The following is a 12764-nucleotide window of genomic DNA, read 5'->3' as shown; positions in this document are numbered from 1 at the left end:
TTCATCATGTCTACACGTGCCACCTGATTGGCTGGTTGGTTATTTGCATTAACAAGCAGCTGAACAGGTGTACCTAATAAAGTGGCCGGTGAGTGTATTTTAAAGCTGTGTCAGGTTAACCCCTGCTGATCACAGCCTCGACATCAGCCTCAGCTCTCGTTAACAAGCTGCCGTTTGATACTCTCTCTTCATCCTGGAGCTTTGAAAGTTGACCTGCACACACACACACACACACAAACACACACACAGATATCTGAAGTGGCCACACACCGCTAACAGCAGGACAGCCGGGACACATTCCCGATTGCAGAGGGAGTTTTTGTGTTTGCTGGCGACTGCTTTGATTCCTCGACCAGCAAACTGTGTGTGTGTGTGTGTGTGTGTGTGTGTGTGTGTGTGTGTTTGCGCGCGCCACTTTAATCGCCCTCTCAGGTCACACACCGGGTGTCTCTGCTGAAGAGCTTCACTTATTCCAACATTCCCGTCGGTCTGTTTGTCGGTCAGCTCGCTGATGCACCTGCAGCACGTTGTGAATTCCTTTAAAGTCAGGTTAATCAGGAGGAAGGGCTCCGCCTGCCATCAGGGGTCAGTCAGGGTCAGCAGGGGTCAAACAGGTGGAGGACAAAGAGGGTGTGTGTCCACCAGAGTCCAGGTGGTCAGACGGATGCCTGACATGTGTCAGTGTTTTAGTTTTGCAGTTTAAGTTGATGCCAAACATCAAAAAATATGTATGAATATATAATAATGAATTACGTATATGGAGGACCAGTGCTGCCGATATAAATATGAAATCATTAAGTGAAAATGAAATTGTGTTTTTCATTTGTGGGCCGCATGTAGGACAAATATAAACTTTTTTTTTTGAAGAAGAAGAAGCAGAATTAGTTTTCTGACGTTTCAGTTGAAGAAGGAAAAAAAAAGCAAAACGTGGTAAAAAATAAATAAATAAATAAATAAATGTCACTTAATTGACTGATTTTAAGTCACGTTATTTATTTAGTTTACTTTAAATTTTAGAACCGTCAGAGGGAGACAAAACTTTAAAAATCACCTGCACATATTGAAGTTTTACAGCCTCTCTTCCTTCCTGCTCCTCTTTCAAAATAAAGGACAAGGTCAAAAACAGTAAATGAAACAAACAAAATAGTTTCAAGGTTTGTATTTCAAAATTCAAATTGTTTCTTTTTAAGAAATATTTTGTACAGTTTGCTGCAGTCTCTTTCAAAATAAATGCACTTTGTCCGTTGACATTTTTTTCGTGTTAAACCAACAAACCAAGCAACCAAGGTAAAATATGTCTTCTCTGTGGCGTTGAATCTTTTTCTTCTGTAAAACCCAACTCGTATATTTAAGATCTCCACAGTCTCTTTCTTTCCTCTCACTGATTTCTGGGATCCAACCTGTGACCTTTTTAAAGCGACTCATTTTTAGATGATAATGTTCCTGCGATCGGCCCCACAGCACCGCGCAGGCTTAGTATATGCGACTCATTTTGAAACAGATAAACCTCCGCCTGTAACTCAGCTCGCCTGCTGCGGGAGGAGGAGGAGGAGGAGGAGGAGGAGGAGGGAAACAAGCAGAGTAACATTTAAAGTGTCGGCCTCTCCTTTCACACTGCCGCGACTGTATTTCATCCTTGGTAAATGCTCACAGTAGCCCCGGGGGAGTAAATATTACTGAGGGTTTGCTGTTTAAGACGGAGCATTAAAAAGCATTAAAAGGACCAGGGGTCAGAGGTCACGGAGTGCACAGACAGACCAGCTTAAAAAGAATCAGAGCTGTTTGTCTTCTTGTGTTTTAGTTGAATTAAACAGAGTGAAGGGAATCATGATTATTTATAATTGATCAATCACTTTATCTTCTTTTTTTACCTCTGCTGTTTTTATTGACTTATTGTTTACAGTCAGTTCTACTTTGCCAATTTTCTTTTCATCATTTTGTTTATCTGCCTTCAGTTATTTCTCAAATTAAAAGCTCTCCAACTCTCCAGATTTCCTTTCCTCAGCAGTCAGCTTTTTATGTAGAGAAAGTACAGGAAGTGTTGAGTTTCAACCATAGACTGTATGAAATTAACAAAATAATGGCTAGAGTCACCGTGACGTCACCTATTGGTTCGTGGATTCTGGTTTTGATGTCCAAGTTTGGCATTTTGGCGTCGCCATCTTGTTTTTGGAGTGACCATATGGAGATAACTGCAACAATAACAGCTAGTTTGGTTAGCATTGTGTTTACAGCTATGGTTAAGTGTGATAACGCTAATTTTAGTTAGCGAAGAACATGCTTAAATCCATTATAACAAAATGTACTATTGGTTTGTTGATTCCCGTTTTGGAGCCTCAATTTCGCATTTTAGCCGTTGCCATCTTTGATTTTTAGAGCCAGAAGTGTCCATATTGGGTCATGAGGGTGGAGCTAGGTGCTAGCTTGGTTAGCATGGTACTTTTACAGTCATGGTTTAAACAGGCTTAAAGCCAATAAAAGAAAATATACAAAATGTGCAAAATGTACACCGATCCATTTTGAATCCTCAAGTTTGACATTTTCGCAGTTGCCATCTTAGATTTTTGGTGTCAGAAGGGATTATATTTGGACGAGAGGGTAGAGCTTACCCTAACACTAGCATGTAGCATTTTATTATTAACTGTGATAATGCTAATGCTAGTTTTTTGCTAGCTAAAAACTGGCTCAAAACCATTAAAACTAAATATACTAAATATTCAAAACTAAACATTCGACTCTGTAGTGGGTCTTTTAGTAGAACCAAACACTGAACAAGACATTTTTAGGCAACCAAAATGTTACAATTAACTTTTATTAACTGAAACACACTGAAAATAGTGACTGCTTGACTTACTCTCTGTGGTGTCGCAGTTACGCCATAATTATGTTTGCTTATCAACATTTTCGCCATGGTAGCGTCTTGTCAAGGGACATCACATCCTGAATTATGCTTAACTTTAAGCTTTAATAAAATGTAAACAGGTGAATTATGTGAAGTTCACCCCTTGTGCAGTTGTCAGGAATGTTGAAATTAGCTGAAATAAGTGACGCTGTTTTTCTACCAGGCTGTAAACATGTTTATTTGTGCTGTATGGTTGCATGTTTTAAAATGGAGGTCTATGGGGACTGACTGACTTTTGAAGCAAGCCTCAAGTGAACATTAGAGGAACTCCAGCATTTTGGCACATCTGCGTTGGCTTTATTTTTCAGCCTTGGGTGTTGGCACTTGGTGATAATTGACAGTAGCTTAACTAAAATATAAAACAGTAATGTAGAAATGACTGGAAGCTTTCTGTGTTTTTGGTGTTATGTTTATTTAATTCTTGGTGTGCTTCAAAAGATCTGAGGTCCGATAAATTCTCACGAGTTTAAGTTTTGTTGCAGGAACACTGGAGAAGGTTTCAGATTTTCATTATGTTGCAAACTTACTTTCATCCATTCATCATGCTCATTGGCCCCTCCCACTCTTGCCACAAACCACGCCCCCTCTGAATCCGCTCAACGCTGCTTTTATTTGACGCCTGTCTCTGTCGTTTCTTCTGTTTTCTCTTGTAAATGTCGTCCTATCCCTCCGCTCTGTCCTTCCTCCTCCTCCTCTGTTCTCTCTCTTCCTGTCGTCGGGGGACGCAGCCAAACGTAAAGCGTGGAAACTTAATCGTGTTGGTAGCCTTCGCAGCATTTACACCAACAGTCTGCACAACTCAGAAGGTAAAAAAAAAAAGATGCTGTGGTGGACCTGTGACCGACAGATGGACCCTCCCATTTGACCCCACCCTGACCCCAACCCACTGCAGGAATGGAGCACCCTTCACTGGAGACAGCACCAGTTAGCAGTGGTTTGGTGATTTGCAGTGTCAAATATGTCGTCATAGTTGCTGAATTTATCCTGAAATTTATTAGGAAATTAAGAGAAATAATCTAAGATGCAATTTGTGGAAAAAAACTCTTCTCAACAGCATAATCTTAGACAAAAGGGACAGAATATTACGAGTAGTACATCCCATTATTTATGCTAATGTTAATTTAGCGATTAGCTAGCTATTATGTATAACATTAAAAGAGAGGTGGTTATGGTTAGGGTAATGAGAAGGATACATTTCAATACTAATGCTAATGCTAACTTAGCAATGAGCTTGCTATGAAGTATTATGTTTTAAGAGAGGCAATTGAGGTTAGTATAAAGCTACATATCATTACTTATGCTTATACTAACTCAGCAATTAAGTACTAGAAGTACTGTGTTGTACAAGAGGCAATTAAGGTTAGGAAAATGCTACATCTCGGTCGTTATGTTAATGCTACCCTAGCAATTAGCAAGTAGCTAGTTATAAAGGAAAAGGGTAATGTGAGGGCTACATATCATTACTAATGCTAATGCTAACTAACTATTCACTGCAGTGTAGCATTGTATCATGGTTCAGATAGCCGTTGTGTTTGTATTGTACAGGTGTTGGGCGTGGTTTGTAGGGGCGTGGTTTAGTGATGTGTATGGATGTGTTAAGAGACCTGGATACAGCGTTGGCGGCGGGACCCCATTAATTCCTATGAAAGTTGCTCCGTTGCGCATGAAGCGAGAAAAGCTTGGTCGACACTGCTTCTACATCACTGGGCCCATTGAGCAGGCGCACTAGAGCCTTACACCCAAGTGTGCCCGAGCAGCTAACTTCCAGTTTAGCGCTCCTCTAACTTGAATGGGGGATCTTTTAGACTTTACAGATGTTAATGGCTCCAGTGGAGTAAATCTTGGCAGTGGAGCGAGTCATTCTACAGGTCTCTTTCTTAATGTAAGTCAATTAGAAAAAGTCATTTTTGGCCCTATGACATTACGTGACGGACCATGGACACTGCAGAACCACTGTTTGGCTAAAACTAAATTTGGCGCGTACGCTATAAACGCAATGCGTCTGCAGTCATACATGTCTCGAATTTTAGGCTCTGTGATTGGGTGTTTGTTGCCAAAATGCACATTGGGAGTCGTAGTTAGTTCCTCCTCAGGAGTGTTCATTAACACGGGCTTGTACCTTTGGTTTTTTGTTAAAGATTCAGATATTTGCTAACACAGACATTTTTGGACGAGGAGTTTTACACCAATCCAAGCTGTAGAAGAGCTCTAACTCTATGTCATGTGACGTTGTCTTACAGTTAGTTACTGTCATAACAACGTCCGCCACAACAAACCTTATACACCTTTTGCGTATTTTTAACCAGCTTCTTCTGACCTGCAAATCCCAAATCAGTGCCTGCTGTCTGTCATGGCGTCCTTCCCCCCTTGCATCCTCCTGCCCCGCCCTCCTCACCTGTGAGGATACAACAAAACAAACACACCCCCTTCCCTCAGGGAGGAAGCATGCGTTGTCCAGGTGGTGTTAAACGTGACGTCCAGTGAGTGTTTGGATGCATCTACTGATGTATCTTTATTCACTCTGAAGGCTTCTGGTGTCAGATATCTCCTGTGTGTCTCCGTCCGTCCGCCTGCATGATGGAGTCAGAACTAAGAGGTTAAATCATCTCCAATCAGTCCACGTCACACTCCTAAAAAAAGAAAAATAGGCCTCCATATTTCTTTTTCAGAGAGACTTCGGAACAATCGGCTGCAATATTTTCCAGGTTATTAATGTTGTAAAAGGCTGCGAATAATATGGGGAGTAATGACCTGTGTCGCAAAGCAATACTGTGTGCGGTGACATTTAAGGCTTTTAATTTGTGTTTCCCGAGGCCCCCTTTTGTCTCCCTCACGCCTCCCCTCTCATTGCACCTACCGTCCTGCTTGTCACACACACAATCTCAAACACACTCGACACCTCCCACCCTGGATGATAGGCTTGTATGCATGTCCTGCCCCCCCCCCCCCCCCCCCCCCCCGTTCACAGCGCCCTCCCTCCCTGCGTCTTGTAAATGCTGTATATTTGGTTTGTTCTGTTTCTGCTGCTAAAGGTTACCGGTGTCAGAGTTCACAAATTGCCTCGGCACCACCTCTCTCTGTGTGAATGTCGCCCACAGTAGCCGAGAGCGGTGGCAGTAATTACCAATACAGTGCCGGGTGACTCGCCGACTTGTGTGTTTGTACTCTCATGCATACGTTTAGTCCGGTACACAGAGGAGAGGCCGGCAGGCGGAGACGTCTGGAAGTTCACGCAGATTTTCAGCGACTTATTTGGACCAAATGATCTTCGAGGTTCATTAAACTTTTATCTTAAACATTGAGGGTGTTTTTCAGGTTGAAAAGAAACAAAAATCAAATCCTTTTCATCTCAAATATCTCAGCAGGTACTGGATGGATTGTGACTGAATGGGGCTTGGATGTTCATGTTCTCCTCTGGATGAATCCTCCAATCAAATCCAGTAAAAACATTGTAACTTCAAGATGAAGTGGCACAATCATTTCACAGAGATTCATGGTTCCCAGAAGATGTATCGGAATGACTTTGTTTTAGCACCACCACAAGGTTGTCTTTTAAAGTTTCAAGTGAAACATCATGACAGCTACTTGGTGGAGTATCTTGAAATTTAGCTCAGATGTTCATGTTCCCCAGAGGATGTATCCTAAAGAAACTGGTTACCCTCTGACTTTTCTTTTAGCGCTACCAGCAAGTCAAAGTTTGAATTAAGATTGTCTCAAGATTTACTGAATGAATTCTCAAAAGAAATTTAGTCCTCATGTTCCTGTTCCCCAGAGGATGAATCCTGTAGACTTTGGTGATCTTCTGACTTTAGCAACACATCCTCACTGCGACCTCGTCACATATCGACGTATCGACATACAGTCTCTTTCAAAATAAAAGTGCTGCGTTGGTACAACACTGGGAATTTATGGTTTTTTTTCCCTTCAACAACAAACACACGCGGTTACGTTCAGCCAACACACATGTAGTTTGGTTTAGGACAAAAGAACAGGGTTTGGCTTTACAATCTTACAGGAAGTGAACAGCAGCCTCCTTGGTGAAAGGCGAGTGTTGTTCCACCCATCCACCACCCTCCTGCCACCCTACTTGGACTTCCGCCGCCTTAACTTGCATTGTTTTCCCGCTGCATTTTGCCCTGATACTGCCGGGTGCTGTTAAACAATAACGGTGACTGGCTGCGTATCATAGCAACATGAAAGGCAACTTTTCTCATCAGTGTCTGTCGCCAGAAGTCACTGACCACGTGCTGGATTGTGATGACTTCAGAGTGAGACCTGGTTCGGCATGCTGTCTGAAATCACACACTGAGGCAGCATTATGACAGTTGTTTGTTTTTGTATAAAAAAAAAACAGAGGCAGCGTGATGAAGGGACTTTGTTGCTTTTGTGTTTGTGTCTACTTGATTAATCTTTGGTCTCGACCATCTCTTGAGGGAAATATCTGTCTCTTTATCTGCTGAATGCTCTGCTGTATTCTCCAGGTAGTCTTTAAGTTTGATGATGGAGCTGCTGAGAGCAGCACAGACTCAGCTGGGGGGGGGGAGGGGGGAGGCGTTCAGAGTAAAACTGTGTTGTGGGAGTGGTCCTCGAGTTGCACAGCCTAATGCCCCCCTCATTTTATTCATTAGCTGCCGCGGCGCGCCGGGTCAGCATGCAGCATTTAAATCCAGAAACAGCGTTTAATTTAGAAGAGGCAGGGCCTTTCTGGATTGTTGGTTTCCATAATTGTCAAGCAGCCAAACCCGCCTCCCCCTGAAAACAGAGAATCATGGGAATTTAATTATGATGGGATTCTTGCACTTGACCCTGCAGGGCTCAACCGGCGCTTGATGGGTGGGCTGTCGGTGTAAGACCCAGGAGCCTCCAAATACACTCTGTAAAATTATCATTCTGCATTGTGATCAGTTTGTCCTTCATCAGACACATTTTTATACACTGTGTTTTAATTTTTCGGCATGTGGCGAGCACCTTACCTTCAGTGTTTAAGCAGGAAGGTGAAAATCTGACTGTCCTTTCATACTTTGATTTCTAGACCGTTTTTTTTTTTTGTCAGTCACCGATCAGATCTGATCAAATTAAAGTCGTGTTGCGGGCTTGCTGAACTTTGAAGTTGAAGTTTTGTTGTGTTGTTTAGCATAAAAAGAAGATTTTCTAAATCATGTTGTATTTGTGGGGGAATGTGTCCAGGTAAAGACAAGTGTTTGTCTGTGAATGCTGCGAGTTATAGTGAAGCAGATTTGTGTGTATCCCCAGTCAGCCTGTAAATACCGCAATATGAATTTTTGTCCATATCACCCAGCCTTACTTTTCACTGCATTTTCGTCTTAGATAAAAAGGTTATCAACAAATTTGTTTAGTCAGATTTCAAAGATGATTTTTTATTTTGTCTTGAGTTGTTTTCTTTGTGAGAAAAAAGTTTGTTGATCGTCATGGAACAGATATTTCCCATCATATTTTTCATGTAAAGCTGTCACTTTAAAATAAAAGTCTGGTTTAACCTTGAGCCATTAACCAGCCCCTGTAAACAGTAGTTTTAATTAACATCAACTAATCAGACTCAGCCCATCAGCAGCCCGAAGCAGCCGAGAGATGAAAATGATCTTCAGCAAAGGAAACTTTGGTCAGCAAAGGTGTTTTCAATCTCTTTATCCTGGAAGTGGAAGGGTTTCTCAGCCGGTCGTTTGGCCCCGGGGCTCTTCCTTCCATCCTTACCTCCCGTCCTTCCTCTCCTCGGACAAGGCCATTGATTATCCAGAGCGGAGCCAGAGGGGAACTTCAGCTCCGGTGCTCTGAGACGCTCCCAATTAGCCAAATGACTGGAGTTGAGGAAGAGCAAATGGTCGTTCCCTCGCGGGCCAGCCGTGACCGCTCTCCGACTGATTAAACCTCTCATCTTTTCACTGCTTCACTCCCGGCGCACGTCATGAAACTGCTGCTTCCAGAAACGCTCGCCCAAAAGTGTCATGAGTGATTACCGACCTCCATGTTGAGATCTTGGCGCTCAGCACTGCTTTGGACGTATATATGTGGAGTAGAAGAAGAGAAAGATGCTTTGTGTCATTTTACATTCGTGGAACAACATTTCTGAGAGATCTAAGCTCTTTACATGCTTCTGTTGAACCTGAAGAATCCTGGGAATTATCAGCCGTGCTGGAGGCCGTCCTTTGATTAAGTGATTACCCCCCCTCGCCTCATGTCTTACCTCCTCATTGAGGCTAATTGTAAACAGAAGCTGGTTGTTGTCTGATCTGGTGTGGTGATGATACCGGCTCTCAGACATGCCCCTGCTTCACCTCCACTTCCCATCCTTTCTGCGGTTCAGTAACGGTTTCCAAATGTGCCCGAGTTCTGCACAAACACTGAGAACCAGCTTGATGAAGCATTTAAGGTGAACATTTTTAAACTTGTGACGAAGCATTGCTGCTCAGCCCTGAGTCCAGAGGAAAATGTTGCCATTGTATATTTCTGAAAAATATGTTTTGGTATGTACATTTAATACGAATCATATCAACCCTCTTAAAGTGACGCAGTATATGAGGTGACTTTGTCTTCGGGAGGTGGAGGGAATGGTGGATGGCGTGTCACCTTGGCGAGATGCCTGCCAAGATGCAGACCACTGTCCAACAAACAATGAAAGTGGTTTTGATTTAGGGAGCCATTGCTGTGTTTCCCGTCAGGATTGTGGCACAAAAAAAAAACTGTTGTCTCTTGCCAAAACATTGCTACGTTTTCTGCCAGGATAGTTACGAGAGATGGTTCTTTTTCACCTAGACATTACTTCTTTTTCATTGTGCCCTAAAATGCAGCATTTTCTGCCGGGATTGTAGCACTAAAAACATTTGTTTTATGCTGAAACATCGCCATGTTTCCTGGTGGGATTTTGTGCTGAGACATTGCTGCTTTTCCTGCAGGGATAGTGGCACAAAAAAACCTGTTGTTTCTTACCAAAACATCGATACTTTTTCTGCCAGGATAGCTACGAAAGGTGGTTGTTTTTGCTTGAAGACATTGCTCTGTTTCCATTGGATACTGCCATAAAAAAATGTGTTTTTCACATAAACATCACTGCGTTTCCTGTCGACCACAAAAAAAACTGTTTTTTTTTTTGTTTTGTTTTTTTTATTGTCGTTTTTTTATCCAAAAAATTGCTGCTTTTCCTGCCGGCGGAATTTTTCATGACCATAACCAGGTGTTTTTCTTTTTCCTAAACCTAACCACATGTTAACCACAGCATTGTTAAAACATGAAGTTCCAACGTATCCGCTACATAACACTGTACACATTGTAACATATGGGTAGTTTGCAGAACTGTACAATGCCAATAGTTTTTCTGGCGATTGGTTTTTCTGCCTGGCGTTTTCGTTGTGATTATCAGAGACAGAAAGGTGAAACATCTCATATCATGTCAGCATTAATTCTAGCGCTTGGGTTGCGCTGCTAGATTGTCACTGTCTTTTCAAAGTTTACCCAGATATATGACCAATCTTGAGCTTTAAAGTTCAGTCTGGACCCCGTGTGGCAAAATCATCTCAACTCAGAGGTCCTCTTACTTTTCTGAGCTTTCACCAAATCACAGTCATCTTGAAAGTTTTCCACTTTCTTGAGCACTTCAAGGACCTTTTCCCCACGTTGGCTTGACACTAAAATTTGAGTGAACTGTACCTTTAACGTGTCAATACTTCAGAGCTTCTCCAGCTGTTTTAAAGAAGTAGAGTTTGGTAGACAAACACATGCAGGCAAATGCTGTCTAATTAACTCCTGATTGTCCCATTAACCTCTGAGGGGGCTCTGGGTAACAGATCCATATGTCCTCCCTCCAGCAGGCCCTGATTGTAATGACTGACCTCACTGGCGGAGGGGGCACAGGGCCCCATAATTTGGGTGACATCCTGGCTTCAGGGTGAGGTCACCTAGAGGGTTAGAAGAGGAGAGCAGGTGTCCTTGAGTCCTTCAGATATGAAGCTCCGTACCAGAACGTACAGACGCATGAAATCTTGCCGACTTGCTGACCTTTCTGGTCAGCTAACGTTTGGTCAACTGTTTGAAGGCAACCCTGACAAAACGGTCAATGAACCAGTTTTAGGACTTAGGATTGAAGGTGAACGCTGACTTTTAATCTCTCCGTCCTTTGTACCAGTTTTTTCTTTATTTCAGCTGTTTAAAGCCTCCATCGTTGTTGCGTATTGGTTTGAAGCTCTGAAAAGTAAATTGTGACGTAACATTTAATGACATTAATTTGGGGCCGAACATCATATTGAAGTGTTTAAATTAATGCTGCAGAAAGGTGCTGGAATAACGTTTTTCATGACATATTCTAGTCTTGGCTTTGAGTCAAACTTGTGATGTGGCTGGTTGAGATTTGGACAGTTTTAAATTTAGTCGAAGCAGCCACCCAAAACCAGAACTGTCCTCCTGAAGTGTCTTCAAACAAGACACTGTGCCTCTGGATGAAAGCGTGAACCAAACGGCTGAGGTGAAACATGGCTAAATGTTGTTGAGTGTCATTTTTCCACTGAATCTGAATCTCTTCTCTCCAACAGAACAAGAGGAGAACTTTGAGTTCACCATCGTGTCGCTGACGGGCCAGACGTGGCACTTCGAGGCCACTTCGTACGAGGAGCGCGACGCCTGGGTTCAGGTCATCGAGAGCCAGATCCTGGCCAGCCTGCAGTCCTGCGAGAGCAGCAAGAACAAGGTGAGCAGAGTCCGCCCTCCTAAAAGCTCTACACTGAAGTCTGGTGTGCAGCTCCTGAAACATCTGAAGTATTCTTTGTAGAGTTGGTGTTATTGATCGTGGAATTTAAGAGGCCGAATATGTTTGAAAATAGAACAGTTTATTATTAATACATTTGAACTACTCAGGAACTCATTCGTTGTGAGAGTCAGTGGTCATAGGTCAAGGTAACTGTGACCTTTCGTCCAACTTATTCTTGTGAACGCGATATCTCAAGAACAACTTGAGGGAATTTCCTCAAATTTGGCATGAACGTCCACTTTGAGTTACGGATACATTTTGTAGAACTTGGTGATCGAAGGTCAAGGTAACTGTGATCACAAACGTCCACTTGGATTCAAGAATAAAGTAATTCAAATTTAGTAGTCAAAGGTTGCTGTTACCTTGCATCAGTCTCTTTCTCATGATATCTCATGAACACCTTGAGGACATTTCTGCAAATTTGGAACAAACATCCACTTTAAGTCACAGATAAGGTGATTACAATTTAATTGGATCTAAGGTCAAGGTAACTGTGACTTTTTGTCTGTCTCATTCTCATAAAAGTGATATCTCAGGAACACTTATAGGGAAGTCTTGTAAATGTGGCACAAACATCCACATTGAGTCACAGACAAATTGATTAGAATTTGGTAGACACAGTCAAGGTAACTGTGACCTTTTATCTGTCTCATTTTCTTGAAAGTGATATCTCAAGAACAACTTGAGGGAGTTTCCTCAAATTTGGCATTGCTGTCCACATTGAGTCACAGATGAACTGATAAGAATTTGGTGGTTGAAGGTCAAGGTAACTGTGACCTTTTGTCCATCCTATTCCTGTTAACGAGATCCCAAGGACACTATGAAGGAATTTCTGTAAATTTGGCCTGAATGTCCACTTTTAGTTTTGAATGAACTTATTAGAATTTGGTGGTCAAAGGTCATTGTTACCTTTCAACCTCACTTATTCTCATGAATGCAATATTTCAACGACACTTGAGGGAATTTCGTTAAATTTGGCGCAAATGTCCACTTGGATTCAAGAATTGAGTGTTTTGAAGTTGGTGGTCAAAGAGCAAGGTAACTGTGACCTTTTGTTTGTCTAATTCTCATAAACGCAATATCTCAAGGACAACTTGAGGGAGTTTC

General features: G+C 42.3%; 1 protein-coding gene across 8 annotated transcripts in view; it reads left to right on the top strand.

The window, feature by feature from the left end:
* The window catches only part of agap1 (ArfGAP with GTPase domain, ankyrin repeat and PH domain 1), a 228738-nt gene that overhangs the window by 154369 nt on the left and 61605 nt on the right, over positions 1-12764 (top strand). For all 8 annotated transcript variants that reach the window (XM_078165886.1, XM_078165887.1, XM_078165885.1 and 5 more), the window contains one exon: positions 11443-11597. In XM_078165886.1, the coding sequence (XP_078022012.1) occupies positions 11443-11597 (155 nt within the window). The remainder of the gene's footprint in view (positions 1-11442; positions 11598-12764) is intronic.

Source organism: Epinephelus lanceolatus, chromosome 24, assembly GCF_041903045.1.
Source record: "Epinephelus lanceolatus isolate andai-2023 chromosome 24, ASM4190304v1, whole genome shotgun sequence".
In the NCBI taxonomy this organism is placed as follows: Eukaryota; Metazoa; Chordata; class Actinopteri; order Perciformes; family Serranidae; genus Epinephelus; species Epinephelus lanceolatus.
Note: the sequence above shows the minus strand (reverse complement) of the source record. Positions and strands in the feature narration are given on the sequence as shown.